Source organism: Halichoerus grypus, chromosome 5 (genome assembly GCF_964656455.1).
Source record: "Halichoerus grypus chromosome 5, mHalGry1.hap1.1, whole genome shotgun sequence".
In the NCBI taxonomy this organism is placed as follows: domain Eukaryota; kingdom Metazoa; phylum Chordata; class Mammalia; order Carnivora; family Phocidae; genus Halichoerus; species Halichoerus grypus.
The window spans coordinates 164,136,429-164,151,875 of NC_135716.1; the positions used below are offsets into that span (position 1 = coordinate 164,136,429).

The following is a 15,447-nucleotide window of genomic DNA, read 5'->3' on the forward strand; positions in this document are numbered from 1 at the left end:
ATCACTGTGTCTCCTAGGGTGCAGTCAAAGTTGAAATTAACAGAATGGCACCTGCTGTAGATGATCACACAGTCTGCCTAGTGTCCCAAGAATAATTAGTCAAATAACTCAGGGGGAAAAATTCAGTAATTATCTCAACTGAACTCAGAGCTTAGGTAAAATGAATTTACCATCTTCAGAGTAGAGGTTGCATTGGCCTTGAAACTAGTTATCCCCATAATGTGAATGAGCAACTGGAGGCTCAGAGACCTAAGTTACTTGTCCAAAGTTACAAAGGTAGAAAGTAGCAAGAACAGAAGTCTTTTTACTTCTAGTTCAATGCCATTTCCACCTCACCAACGCCAATCTCCCCTCAGCATTTCTTTGGCTATGGCTGGGCTGAGCCAAATCCCAACTCCCACTGCTACGCTTATACCTGCTACCATGCTTCACTGACTCCAGCACCAAGATAACCTCTCAGAGGATGAGAGAAGGATGAATATTGGCTTCTCACTTACTCAGTCACTGAGCTCCCCAGCCCTGCTGAACCTGCTAAGAGAAGAACTGCTAGGTTATGGGCTATACCACCAGTTTCTTCAGGGCAGATTGGTCCTAAGAGGCTTGGGTTCAATTTTATTCAAACATTTGCTGAGCACTTACCTGCAAGATACCATGTTAGGTACTGCGAAATAAAAACACTTAAAAAAAATGTCCAGCCTATTTTTAAATAAATTTGAAGTAGTTACCAAGATATATGAGACAACCATGGCCCTTCCTCTCCAGTAACTCATACTCTAGTGGAGGAGACAAACACATACACAAGTAACAATCATACAAGACAGACTGTGATAAATGCTGTTATTGAGAACCAAATGACTGTGGAACAACTAGATTTACCATCTACCCTCCTTCTATACCTCTCAGTTAAAAGAGTTCTCTTAAAGTTCTTTTGGTTCCTCCATGCACTTACGTACAGCTGGACAACCCTAGGAGCAGTTTAGCAGAAAGTAGACTTGGAAAGAGGACTTGATTTAAAATCCCAGTTTGGAGCACCTGGGTGGCTCAGGAGGTTGGGCATCCAACTCTTGGTTTCAGCTCAGGTCATGATCTCAGGGTTGTGAGATCAGCAAGCGTGGGGCTCTGCACTCAGAAGGGAGTCTGCTTCCCCTCTCCCTCTCCCTCTGCCCCTCCTCCCACTCTCGTACTTTCTATCTCTCCAAAATAAATACAGACATCTTTTTAAAAAATAAATAAAATAAAATCCCAGTTTTGCTACTTATTAACCATTGGGCAATTAATTAACTTTTGAGAGGAGCTCCCTTATCCATAAAAGAGGGTAACAACTTTTTGGAGAGTCAATGACACAGAATGTGTAAAAGCGCTGACATATGTTAGGCTTACAAATTTTTTTGAATTTTAATGTAACTGAGTCTTCTTTGAAATATTAGGTACTCATTAAATGTTTGTGGATGACTATTCTGAAAAACAGCTTCTTCTTTCTGATTTATCAAGCAACTTCCCTCTCCCTAATTCCAGTCATATCTAAACCATCATTATTCAAAATGTGCTCCTGAAATCCTAAGCTAGAACTACTAAGTTCTCCCCAAACATTACCCTAGCCCATCCATCCTTAACAGTAACATATAAAACCTACACTAATTCAAGTCCCACCTCTTTTAAGCAGCTGTCGGGCAGGGGCCACTTCAGAAATCTGAGTCAGTTTGTGAAGGGCACAGCACTCTTCTCTGCCTTCTGTGCAACACCTGACAAACGAACTTCATCATCAGAAAAATCAATTTCATCTCTAGTGCTACCCATTTCCTTTTCTGAGCCCTGGTACGTCACTGATCTTTGGGAACATCACAGGCCTTAAAGAAAAAGGACAAAGGCTCTGAACAGCAGAATTGTTTACTCTTTGCTAGAACTTATTATCCTTTGTATACTGACTTTATATTACAAGTTGGGACTGACTTAACAGAAGTGAAGAGCCACAATTATCTATAACCAACTGACAGACACAACGTCTGCCCTCAAAGACCTCCCATTATTAGAAGATGAAACTTTTGTCAACCATAACGCAAATATGAACAACCATAAAGCAAGTAAGAACGATACTGTTAAATACTACAGGCACTCATAGGACACTGAAAACAATTTTTTGGCTTTACTTTTGCTCTGAGAGGAGGAAGATAATGTTAATGAATTCCTACTCTATCTCAGGCATTGTTTTTATAGATGATAGCTTATTTAACCATCATGGCAATCCTATGGAAGAAATTATTTTCTCCATTTAACAAGTGAGAAACCCAAGACTCAAAGAGAGTAAGTCACAGTGTCAAGAATCACACAATAAGTAAAAGCACCAGGACAGGAATCCAGGTTTTGTCTGCTCTCCAAATACAATGCCTTCTTCCTCAAAGGCTGATCATTCAGTCGCCAAAGACGTAATGGGCACCTATTATTTTCTACCCACCTACCTGGGACTGAGATCTACAACCACAAACAAAACACACAGGGCTCTGCCCTCACGGAGCTTAGTGTCTGTGAGAAAGAAAGACATTACACAAGTACACAAATACAGGGTAAGCCTATTTATTCATGTTGGGGAAACGATCCCTGAGGAGACGTTAGGGTCAAGACCTAAAACATGAAGAGAAGGTAGTGGGAGAGTGGGGCAGTTAGACACAGCATGTACAAAAGTCCTGAGAAGGAAGCAAGCTGAGAATGCTCAGGATGGTAGGGAAGCTAGTGTTGGCTGGTGTGCGAGTAGAATAGAACAAAACCATACAGTCTGGATAGGCAGAAGCCAAGTCATGTAGAGCTCATGAAAACGAGTTTGAATGAATTCAAGTATAATGAAAAGCCTAGAAGAACTGTGAGAAAGCAACATGTTCAATCTGTTTTTTAGATGTTATTCTGGCTGCAATAGAAAGAACAGATTGAAGAGGGACTACAATAGACATAGAGACCCCAGTGGCCAAGCAAGAAATGGAGAGCTTGAATTAATGGAGTGCCACAGGGATAAAGAAGTATACATTCAAGAGATATATCTGGGACGTAGCAATAGTACAACTTGCTGATGGACTGGAGGGAGAGGGAAAATCAAGATCAAATCAAGAGGAGAAATGAAGGATGATGCCCAGACATTTAGCATGGGTACCTGGAAGGATAGTGGTTCCATCTGCTAAGATGGGAAAGACTAAAAGAACAGATTTGGTTAGAAAATAAAAAATTCAGGGGCGCCTGCTGGCTCAGGCAGTGTAGCATCTGACTCTTGATCTCGGGGTCATGAGTCTGAGCCCCAGCCCCACGTTAGGTGTAGACATTACTTTAAAAATAAATTTCTTGGAAAAAAAAAAAGGAAAGCAAAGAAAAAATTCAGTTTAAAACATAAATTAGAAGGGCGCCTGGGTGGCTCAGTCGGTTAAGCGGCTGCCTTCGGCTCAGGTCATGATCCCGGGGTCCTGGGATCGAGCCCTGCATCGGGTTTCCCGCTCGGTGGGAAGCCTGCTTCTCCTTCCCCCACTCCCCCTGCTTGTGTTCTCTCTCTGTCAAATAAATAAATAAAATATTTAAAACATAAATTAGACATGCTGTGAGGTACCCAAATGAAGATGTCAAGTATGCAGTTAGGAGTCTGGAGCTTAGAGGAGGTACAAATAGTAGCCAGATGCTCCACTAGTCCTTCCTGTTTGAACTGTGATGCTCCACATATTCTCAAGTGGACAGGAGCTCCAAACCCAGCTGCTTTTCACCCCCCAACTATTCTTAACACAAATGGTAAGTTTTTAAGTCCAAAAGAGTATACCTCTCCTTGGAAAATAGTATAGAGAGCAGGCAAGTTCTCCATGGTCTCGGGTCTTCCTGAATTCATCGTTAACGTTCTATGGCTCCTCCATTTCTCTTCTGCTGAAGCTAATTCAAGTGTCCTATCACAAAGAAATAAGACAGACAACAATATGAAAGACATCTGCATTAAAGAAGAAATGTGCACATAATCCACAGCTAATCTCTACAGAATAATAGCATTAGATTTAACACCATGCACTTTTATCCACATCTCTTTTGCCCACTGTGATCATGAGTTGTGGAAACTTTGATCTTTTTTTTTTTTTTTCAATTTGATACTTACCCAAGGCCATTCGTCTGTTTTGTTTTTTCTTTTCTAATTGCTACTGTTACTACTCTTTTGTCAAAGGAAGGCTTTTGAGATGTGTGTGTGAAACTGAATTTTTAAAAAGGGAATAATAGTAATAAGAGCTAACATTTATCAAGAATTTACTATGTCCTGGGGCGCCGGGCTGGCTCAGATGGTTAAGCATCTGCCTTCGGCTCAGATCATGATCCCAGGGTCCTGGGATCGAGTCCCGGGGAGCCTGCTTCTCCCTCTGCCTCTGCCTCTCTCTCTCATGAATAAATAAATAAAACATTTAAAAAAAAAAAAAAAGAATTTACTATGTCCAGATACTGTGCTAAACACCAGACAGCCAGTATCTCATTTAAACCTCAAACTCTTAAGATATAGATTGTATTCTTATATAAATGAGAAAACCAAGGCTTCCAGAGGTCAAATTCTAGACATATGTCAAAAAGCTAGGAAATAGTGGAGTCAAACTCTGGCTGACACCAGAGTCCCTGCTTTTAACCACTATGCTAGGTGTTAATCTGAAGTAACTTCAAAAAGAGAGAATAGCTTACTTTTTTCCTTATAAAATTAAAAACACACATGCTCATTTTAAAAGTTCAGACAATACATTCATAATAAAGAAAATATCATCCATAATTCAATTTTATTTATATTCTTTAAAACTTTTTCACATACAGTTTTAACAGAATCATAAAATTATTAATCATTATTTAACAGCCATTTTCTTATATATTTTAATAATTCATACACATACACCTTTTTTTTAAGATTTATTTAATTTTAGAGGAGAGAGGGCACATGTGCACACAAGGGGGAGGGACAGAGAGAGAGGAGTCTTTTTTTTTTTTTTAAGATTTTTTATTTATTTGACACAGAGATAGAGAGCACAAGCAGGGGTGGCAGCAGACAGAGGGAGAAGGGGAGCAGGGAGCCCGACGTGGGACTCGATCCCAGGACCCTGGGATAATGACCTGAGCTGAAGGCAGACGCTTAACCGACTGAGCCACCCAGGCGCCCCGAGAGGAGAGAGTCTTAAGCAGACTCCACAATGAGTGTGGAGCCCAATGTGGGGCTCAATCTCATGACCCTGAGATTACAACCTGAGTCGAAACCAAGAGTTGGACGCTTAACCAAATGCACCACCCAGATGCCTCTACACCTCTTTTTCTTAATGCCCACATAATAATCCATTCTTGGATGCACCAAATTTACTCAACTATTTATGAATCATGTTAAAATGCAGACCATAATTCAGTAAGTCTGAGGTGGTGCCTGAGATTGTACATTTCCACAAGCTCCCTCCTGGATGATGCTGATGCTTGCCTGAGTAGCAAGTCTTTACAGCTTTGGAGTTGGAAGAGACCTTACAGATACTCTTGCTCAGTCTCGTGGTTTTTTTTGTTTGTTTGAAGATTTTATTTATTTATTCGAGAGAGAGAGAATGAGAGAGAGAGAGCATCAGAGGGGGGAGGGTCAGAGGGAGAAGCAGACTCCCTGCTGAGCAGGGAGCCCAATGTGGGGTTCAATCCCAGGACTCCAGGATCACGACCTGAGCAGAAGTCAGTCGCTTAACCAACTGAGCCACCCAGGCGCCCCTCAGTCTCCTGTTTTAAACAGAGGGAACTAGCAGTCTAGTGGCTCTTAACCATGCCACTTTACTCTGCTGGATAAATCACTGCTACATAAAGATAAATCTAATGGTTCTGCCCTCAGTTCTCTTTTTCCTCCCAATTACACTTTCCGGCAGTAAGATCTGAAACTCTGTTTTCCTTAGATTTTCATAACCAAATACTTTCTTCTCTACTCAACCCCCTCACCTTCATATGACGACTTCAGGTCCTAGTTTTGGAAAGTCTTCCTGATCTACAGGACCATCCATTAACTGAACTGCCTCACTTAAAACAGAAATGAGAGAAAATCCTATCAGTCTTCCAAATCCTGGTTCTAGTATCATCCCCAGGTTCCTACATCCTTGTCCTTGAGTTCTGTAAGACAACTTCGTATCCTTAAAATAAACTTGCGCTTTTCGGCTTAGATCAGCCACAGGTGGTTCTTCTTACTTTACTAATAGTACATAGAATGGAGGCAGATTGGTCAGTTCTCGAGAAATGGCTGATAAAGAGGTTAAATTCAAGTATCACAGCCTGGTTAGATCCTGCCTCTTCCACTTCCCAGCTATGCAGGCTCATCTCCAATCTTTCCCTCCCTCTGACTAGCATTTCCCACCTCACATCCTAGAACAAAGGTTATTGACCTGAGGCCAGTGGCTCTATCAAGAGACCTTAATTCCTCCAGCTCTTGGAACACTACACTAGTGAGGTATAGAATCCATACAGGCCACAGCAGCTGGGACACCTAAATTGGGACACCTAAGTCTATCATCTGTTCCTTCTACACAAAGGTCATGGAAAGAGCAATAAAAGCAGAACAATCTTAAGCTGATTCTTACAGATTTCTGCTCTGGTAAGTGTATGACCACTAACTTAAAGCTCTCTTATTGGCTCCTTCCATAGAACAGTACCCTGACAAACCCTATGCAATTCTTCAGGAAGGAAAGCGGTATGCATTGTTGAGGGAAATCCTAAAATATAACAGTAACAGGTTTACAATTTCAGGAAAGTAGAGGGTTGCCATTTTAAAAAATGGAACTTAAAATTTTCTTTCAAATTATGTTCTGTAGAAACCTAGAGTTCTGGGGGCACCTGGGTGGCTCGTTGGGTAAGTGTCTGCCTTTGGGTCAGGTCATGATCCCAGAGTCCTGGGATCAAGCCCCGCATCAGGCTTCCTGCTCAGTTGGGAGTCTGCTTCTCTCACTCCCTCGCTGTGTGTGCTCATGCTCTTGCTCTTTCTCACTCTAATAAATAAAATCTTAGGGGAAAAAAAAGAATCCTAGAGTTCTATGGTGGTTATTCAGAAGCTCCTCAGTTAACCCGAGTTTGGTTTTTTAAAATATTTATTTATTTGAGAGAGAAAGCACGTGCACGTGGAGGGGGAGGGGCAGAGGGAGAGAATCTTCAAGCAGACTCCCTGCTGAGCTCAGAGCCTGGAAGCAGGACTCCATCTCATGACCCATGAGATCATGACCTGAGCTGAAACCAAGAGTTGGATGCTTAACTGACTGAGCCACCCAGGTGCCCCCGCCGCGAGTTTATTTTTAAACATTCAATTCTGAAATATCTAGGGACCACAGGGTTCAAGAAGGCCAAAGAAGTAGGGCGTGAGGCCAACAAACCAGAGGTGAGACTCCATACCAAAGGTAGGGGGAGAACATTCCCAAAGAAATCAGAGTCGAGGGAGGTCCCGCCCAGAGCAGTTGTGAAGCTAGCAGCCTCTCTTCAGTAATTAAGTAGTGATTAATTATTGCTGATTCCCACCTGCCTTCCCAGCCTTAGGGTGGGCCATGGTAGCAAAGAGGAGTGGAGGTTATAGGAGGAGGGCCTACTTTCAATAACAGTGTATTCTGTTTTGATCCAATTTACCTATTAAGCTTCTGTGTAAGAGTTCATTTGGAAAGAAGAGTCCTGCTGTTTTAAAAAGTTTATAAAACATTGAGATAGATAAAGATAAAGTCCAGTCAAATAGAACCACATCTGTAGACTTCAAAGGGCAAGTAAACTGACAAGGATTGAGGTACATCATTTGGAGTTGCTTTGCAATAATTCTAGAAACAGAATAAATTCCTTAAGTGCTTCGTTTTCCTTGAATGTTTTAAACAACAACAGAATAGGCAGGGAGGCAACACGGACCCAGTTACTAGCCACCCACTTCCCAAAGCAAGGGACAGAGCAAGAAAAGTATACTGTGGGAATGAGAGGTGTAGCAGAGGAATGGTGACCCATAGTGAGGTCAGAGCCTATGTTGGGTGAGGAGAAAATTTGCAAAGAAAAGCAACCCAGTGTAGAAAGGAGCAGGGTAATGATGGCATCTATATATTGGGCTGTCCAGAATGATGAATCAGTGCCCAAGAATGGAGAAGCAGGGCCTGGAGACTAGAGGTAGTAATGCAATGTTAACTTTCTGATTATACTAGTTATATTGTGATTGTATAAGAGAATGTCCTCGTTTATAGGAAAACTAAAGTATTTAGGGATGATGGGGCATCCAGTCAACAACTTAAGTCTCAAATGATTCATAAAAAAATGTTATTTGTACTGTACCTCCACAATTTTGTGATTGCTTCAAAGCTGTTTTTAATATGCATGCAACTGAAAAAGAAAAAAACAAAAACAAAAACAAAACCCCTGCTCTCCCCTCTCTCAAGCAATGAGAAGTCCATAGAACAATATTAAATTGGTAAGATACTTAAAGCACTTTTGGAACTTCATTTCATGTGTCACCTTACTGATCTGGCCATGGTTTTTGTCGTTGTATTTAAGCTTGTTTGGATTTAGATTTGTTGTGGTTGCTACAGAAAAATACTAACTGGATAGAACGCTGAGAGTTAAAAGAATTCTAATTTATCTTTAACCTGTGTATAAGAATTGCGAGGAGAATCCATTGAAAAGTAAAAATACTGGGATATGAGCAAAGACAGAATAATGACTCCAGGGGCACCTGGGTGGCTCAGTCATTAAGCATCTGCCTTCGGCTCAGGTCATGATCCCAGGGTCCTGGGATGGAGCCCCACGTTGGGCTCCCTGCTCGGCGGGAAGCCTGCTTCTCCCTCTCCCACTCCCCCTGCCTGTGTTCCTGCTCTCGCTATCTCTCTCTGTCAAATAAATAAATAAAATCTTTAAAAGAAAAAAAAAAAAGAATAATGACTCCAGAGGCTGCATTCTCAACCACTATTCTACACTGCCTCAAAAAGAATTTGCAGTGCATATCTAAATCTTTTAAGAATTTCTAACACAAACTAAGTCCCAACATTTGAGATTCCAATGAGGAGTCATCATCTTAAGGGCATCATTCATGGAGGAGGTAATGAGCTGGGCCTGGATTCATTCATCCAAACATGTAACCAAGGACCATTTCTTATTTGGTTTTCTGTTCCCAGTGTCTGGTATACAGTAGGTACTCAAAGTTGTTTTTTATTTTGTTTTGTTTTGTTTTGAATGAGTGAATAGAGCCTCACTATGTGCCAAACACAGGTAGAGAAAAAAGGGAGAAAGCATTCTGGCCGAAAGAATGCAGAGGAAATGAGTTCTGCCCAATATATTGGTCAGATCAGAAGGTGGGAGACTAGTAGCCAAACTTCCTCCTTCCCACCAAATTACTAGAATGACTATCTTAGATAGATGATTGTTCCTTTTGAACTTCAGTCATGGATCAATTGAGAAAATGTCCAAAAGCAGGAAAGAGAAAGAATAGTAAAATGAAAAAAACAAAAAACAAAACCCCATACCACACACAAAAATGGTCTCATAAAATGTGAAAGCTGAAAAGGAATTAATGGAGTTCACTTAGCCCATTACTTTTATCTAACTGAAAATGAGGCTAACAGAGGTCAAGTGACTTGACAAAGGCTGCTTATAGTTAACCATGTTGGCACTAGACCCCATGACCAGTACTCTCCTATCCCATACTGTTGTTAAAATCAATAATCCTGGAGGTCCTCTCCAAGACCTCTGATAACAACAGCTAGTATTTGAGTGTTTATTGGCCATGCGTTAACCTAAAAGCTTTACTTGTCTTAACTAATTCATTTTTTTAATTTTTTAAATTTATTTTTTATTAAAAGATTTTATTTATTTGACAGAGAGAGACACAGCGAGAAAGGGAACACAAGCAGGGGCAGAGGGAGAGAGAGAAGCAGACTTCCTGCCGAGAGGGAGCCCGATGTGGGGCTCGATCCCAGAACCCTGGGATCATGACCTGAGCCGAAGGCAGACGCTTATTGACTGAGCCACCCAGGCACCCCTCTTTTTTTATTATTAACATATAATGTATTATTTGTTTCAGGGATACAGGTCTGTAATTCATCAGTCTTACACAATTCACAGCGCTCACCATAGCACATACCCTCCCCAATGTCCATCACCCAGCCACCCCATCCCACCCCCCTCCACTCCAGCAACGCTCAGTTTGTTTCCTGACATTAAGAGTCTCTTATGGTTTGTTTAACTAATTCTTTTTTTGACCATGCTACAAGATAAGCAATCATCATTGCCATTCTATAGATGAAGAAACTAAGACATGAGAGAAGCTAAGTAATTTGCTTAAGATTACAAAACTATGAATGATGGAGATGAGATTCAAATCCAATGAACATTTTTTCTTCCCTTTCTAGATTGTGAAATTCTTCTAAGCATGTACTTGTTAAACATTATCATATCCCTCCTCCCCAAATCTCCAGCATCTAGCACAGCATAAGGCACACTGTAATTTATAACCAGATACTGAAGTACTTCATTTTATCCTGTCTTAAAATGTTAGTTAACTCATCAATTCAGCACATTTACTGATGCTTATGCCAGGTCCCGTGCTAGGCACTTCATAAACCTTTCAATCCTTAAAACAACTCTATGAAGTAGATATCCCTGTTTACGGAAATGAAGTAACTTGCCCAAAACTCATAGCTAGAAAGAGACAAATATTAGGCCATTCCGAGGGCCACACACATGCCACTAAACCACCTCTTTCAATACAGTCCCTATCTCTCAAAGACTTTCTACTCTGGTAGGGATAATGGTAACCAATTACAATGCAGTGTTATCAGTGCTAAAATAGTGGCTAGGTTCAAGTGCTGAGAAAACAAGAGAGAGCAAGGATTTGGAGGACACAGGGAAGTTTAAGAGGTGACAACCGAATAGGATGACTTTAAGGATAAATGGAAGTCCTGTAGCAGAGAATACTGTGCTTTGACCTCATTAGAACCCTAATCTATTGAACTCTACTTTCTTCCAACCTATTAGCCCTCTCCAGCTTGGATTCCATAGCCCATCATTTCAATAATACCCTGGCCTCCCTTTAACCCCGTGTGTTTACATCTCACCTTTCTGGCATGAATGGAGTATAGCTGCAGACAACAGAACCCATGCTAGCTAAGTTAAGCAGAAAGAGAGTTATTGCCAAGTATTACATGGCTTACAAAATTACTTGAAAGGCTACAGGAGAAGGCTCTCTTGGAACTTACAGGAACAAGTCTTAACCCACAAAATAAGTCTTTCCCATGATCAAGAAAGTTATGGCTATCATTGCAGAAGTCACTTAACCAGCAAGTTGATGACTAAAGAAATCCACTGCCTCTGCTATGATACTTGCCAGCAAAACTGGATGGCTCTCACCCTCTCTGTCTCCACATCGAACTCAGTTCAAATTCAATTCTCACCTTAGGTGCAAAGGAGCCTAGGAAATCATTTTTAGCATTCCAAACTTTTCAGTAAGAGAAGGCACATTAAGAGGTGGAAAAGTGTGCTGAGCAAGTCAAATCCCCAGTCCTCACCATACCTGGATATGTTTTCTCCATGCCTACACTGAATATCCTGATGTTGCTAGAAAAAAAAAAAAAATATGCTCTCCAACCTCAAATGGGCCCTTAATTCTGCAAGACAATTCTACATTTCTCTGGTCTACTCATTCTCCAACAATCTACAATGACTTTCACACTTTCTACAATCTTCTCAAATCTCTGACCTCCTCTTATTCTAAGTATATGATCCCATCACATACTTTCCAGAAAAAATAAAAGCCATGAGAAAGGAACTCATTTTACCAGTACAAAACACACAAACAACCTGTATCTATTGCCTTCATTTTATTCTTCCTTTCTATTAACTGGAGAAACTTCCTTCATTTCCATCTTCCTAAGATTGTTCTAACTGTAATTTGGATCCCCATCCATTCCCATGTTCTCAGCAATGACCCAATTTCTCTCTTGTGTTTTCAATTTCTCCATCACCCTCTCAACTGAGTCCTTGGTGACCTCTCATCTCCTTCAGCTTCCACATCCTCTCCTCTCCTTTACAATCATATGTATGAAAAATACTCTAGATTCACTGCCTCTATCCATTTCCTTCTCTGAATCTTTGCCTTATATCTGGCTTCTGGTCCCACCACACCAATTCTCATGAAGGACACCATAAGCTCCACGAAGATAAAGCCGAAAGACATTTTTCAATTCTCATGATATTTAAATTCCAGGATTTTCTAACACAGACCATTTCCTGCTGCTGAGACAACATTCCTCTGGTCCTCCACTCTAGCTCTTCTGTTTCTCTTGTGGACTCCTGCTCCTGTTCTTGGCCATTACATGTTGGGACCACTCAAGGTTCTCTTAGTTGATCTTACCCACACCTATGGCTCAATTATCCCCTATATGCAAATTACGCCCAACTAAATATTGTCCAAAACATCTCTGAGTTCCAAAGCTGTATTTCAAACTGCCTCCTGGATGTCATGAATGACCTCTCCCTTCCCCTTCCAAAAAAAGAACTACCCCATAGCCAGAAACCTAGGAGTTATGTTTGATTTCTCTTTCACTCCCTGAATCCAATCCATCACTAAGTTCTACTGATTTTACCTCCTTATCTCTAGAATCTGTCCAGTTCTCTGCAGTTGTACCAATACCTCAGTCCTCATTGCTAATATCTCTCACCTAAGTGGTCTATCTGCATCTATCTCTCCTCCAATCTGTTCATGCTACTGAGACTGAACAGCCATCTCTCCCCCACACAGCTCTCTCCCACAACAACAACAAAAAAACCCAGTGGTTTCTCATCAGTCTTGAAGTAGAAGTCCTGCACCTCTACCCACCTCCAGCTGCAAACTGTACCAGACTCTCCTTCATTCCCTCTGCACTGGCCACAGTGGCCTCTTTTTGCCTTTTAGTCATTTTCTTCCCATTTGCCACAGGGCCCCTGCAGATGCTGTTCTATATGGAATATTCTGCCTTCCTCCCTTGACCCAAGTAATTAGAATTCTTCCTTCAGGTATCAATTCAGACATCTTTTCCTCACAGATGCCTTTCTGCTTATTTCAGGCACTCATAGCATCAGGCACCTCTCCTAGGCAGCACGTATTTTACAGTTCTTTGAGATCACCGTGTAACATCTTTGCCCTCCCGGACTCAAACCCCTGAGGTCACGGACCATCTATGGTTCACAATGTATCCTCAAGGCTCTTTCCAATAAATACCAGTTGGACGATTAAGGAGAAGACCTAGTTCCCAAGTATGAATCCAAATTTCTCAAAAGACCGTGCTCTGGAGAAGCAGGAGTCGGATATTCCTCTCAGCTCTCTCTCCGAGGCACAGAGCAGGCCCCTAGTAAAAGGCTGCACCATCAGTGGCAGAAACAAGTCGGCCTCCTCAGCCAGAGGGGAACCTGGTGGAGCTGGGAGCCAAGACTTTCCTCCCTGGGGGCGTCCGGCACAGGCACAGGGCTGGACACGGCAGATGCTGGACGAACAAGTCAGCGGTCGAGGGCCTCAGACGGCCGCAGAGACCCCAACGCTCTGCTCCAGCCGAGAAGGGGACCCTAGGCTGCTACGTGCCGGCGCTGGGACCTCGGGGCCCGCCTTTGCCCCCTGAAAACCTTCAACTGAGAAGGGCCAGGCTCAGGCCACACAACCAAGGCGCTGCCTCCAGATGCCGCAGCCACCCCCCCCCCCCGACCTTCCCTCCACTTACTCTGTGTCAGCTCCGGGTCTCCCCGCCGCAGCATTGCGCGAAACGCCAAAAGCAGACAGCGCTCCCACCCACAAGACACAGCGCGCCTAGGTGGGCCTCCGGCTCCACCCACCAATCCTGGCACAGTACTCTCGTGACGCTAAAAGAGCTGACCAATAAAAGAAGAGCAGTCAGGGGGCGGTTCAGAGGGGATTACTGGAAAACGATTGGTTTCTCCAAGCCGGAAGTACTAGGGGAAGAACTAATTTGGAACCAATCGCGCGCTGCCTGAGGGTGTCGGCGCGGTCAGTGGCGGCGCCGAGGAGAGCGGTTGCCGCCATGATAGAGCAGCAAAAGCGCAAAGGCCCAGAGTTGCCACTGGTCCCAGTCAAGCGGCAGCGGCATGAGTTGCTGTTGGGAGCGGCGGGGTCGGGCCCCGGAGCGGGGCAGCAGCAGACGGCGCCGGGCGCTTTGCTGCAAGCGGTAAGTGAAGTAGCAGGCGGCTTTCGGCCCTCGGCTCATCTTCCTCTCTGAGAGCCTAGCACCCGGTGATCCCACACTGCGGAGAGGGAACGCGAATAGCTACCTGCAGTTAAAGTAGGGAAGTACTGTGAAAGCGGTCGACACCCCCGCGGATGCCCCATTCGTTCCCCGGTAGGACGCCCGTTTTCAGCGTCTCGACCACCCTGTGAGGTGGCGTTAGAATTGAAGTTAAAGACCTTGAACTCAAAACTGGTAACAGGGCTTTTTCATACTTAATCTTCCACAGGGATCGCGCGTAGAATAAACATTCAGAAAAGTCTGTAGAACGGATGGACGAATGAATGAAAGAATGAATGAATGAGGGGCGGAAGGAAATGAATGAGACCCGCTCGCTTTGGGACTTTGGACAAGTTGTTCTCCCCTTTTTTTCCTCAGCCCTAGTACTGTTATTAACAACAACCGAACAATTGCTAACATTCATTGAGTCCCTGTACTAAGGGCTTTGTGTATGAAAACTCCATTAATCTTGGTAACAGCCTAAGAGTTAGGAACTCTGAGTGTAGTGTTTTGTAAACTCTTCCTGATAAATGATAGAAAGATATTTTAAACCCCGAATCCATGCTCTTAACTGCTTTTCTTGTAAGATGGAGGTGATGATCACATCTCTCTTCCTGTGCTATTAGGCTCAGATCAAGAAATACATGTGTCTCCTCTCTCAACCTTTCCACCAGCCGGTGAGCAAATCCTGCTGGCACTGTCCTCAAAATATATACCAAATTGCTACCCCTTGTGCCACCTCCATCACTAACTCCTGGTCTAAGCCATTGTTTTCTCATCTGGCATTATTATAGTGAGGTCCTAACTGGTAGTCCTGTTTCTGCTCTTGTGTGATCAGTCTTTTCTCAGTCCAGCGGCCAGAGAATCTTGCTAAAGGTCAGATCATGTTACCCTCTGCTGAAAACTTTTGATGGCTTTCCACTTCACCCAGAGTTAAACCAAAATCCTTACAATCTTTTGCTTGTTTTCCCTTTACCTCTCAGATCTACCTATTTTCCATTGCTAACCCTGCTCTAGTCTCGCTGGCTTCCATGCTCTTGCCTCAAAGCCTTTGCATTTGCTGCATTCTACCAGAATGCTCTTCTTCAAAATATCCACATGGTTTACACACTCAGCTCCTCCAAATCTTTGTTCAGATATCATTTTTTCAGTGAGGGCTTTCCTGACTACCCTGTTTTAAGTTGCAATACCCCGTATGCATTAATCCACATTGCTTTTTTTTCTCTATAGCACCTAC

At 42.8% G+C, this 15,447-nt stretch overlaps 2 protein-coding genes across 2 annotated transcripts in view; one reads left to right on the forward strand and one right to left on the reverse strand.

Moving 5' to 3' along the window:
• ZCCHC17 (zinc finger CCHC-type containing 17) overlaps positions 1-13,809 on the reverse strand; it is a 63,419-nt gene extending 49,610 nt beyond the window's left edge. Inside the window, exons 1-2 of the mRNA XM_036098479.2 lie at positions 13,692-13,809; positions 3,788-3,908 (exon numbers count right to left, since the gene is read on the reverse strand). Of these exons, the coding sequence (XP_035954372.1) occupies positions 3,788-3,853 (66 nt within the window). The 5' untranslated portion in view covers positions 3,854-3,908; positions 13,692-13,809. The remainder of the gene's footprint in view (positions 1-3,787; positions 3,909-13,691) is intronic.
• A 153-nt stretch (positions 13,810-13,962) lies between these two features.
• SNRNP40 (small nuclear ribonucleoprotein U5 subunit 40) overlaps positions 13,963-15,447 on the forward strand; it is a 32,436-nt gene continuing 30,951 nt past the window's right edge. Inside the window, exon 1 of the mRNA XM_036098469.2 lies at positions 13,963-14,153. Within this exon, the coding sequence (XP_035954362.1) occupies positions 14,010-14,153 (144 nt within the window). The 5' untranslated portion in view covers positions 13,963-14,009. The remainder of the gene's footprint in view (positions 14,154-15,447) is intronic.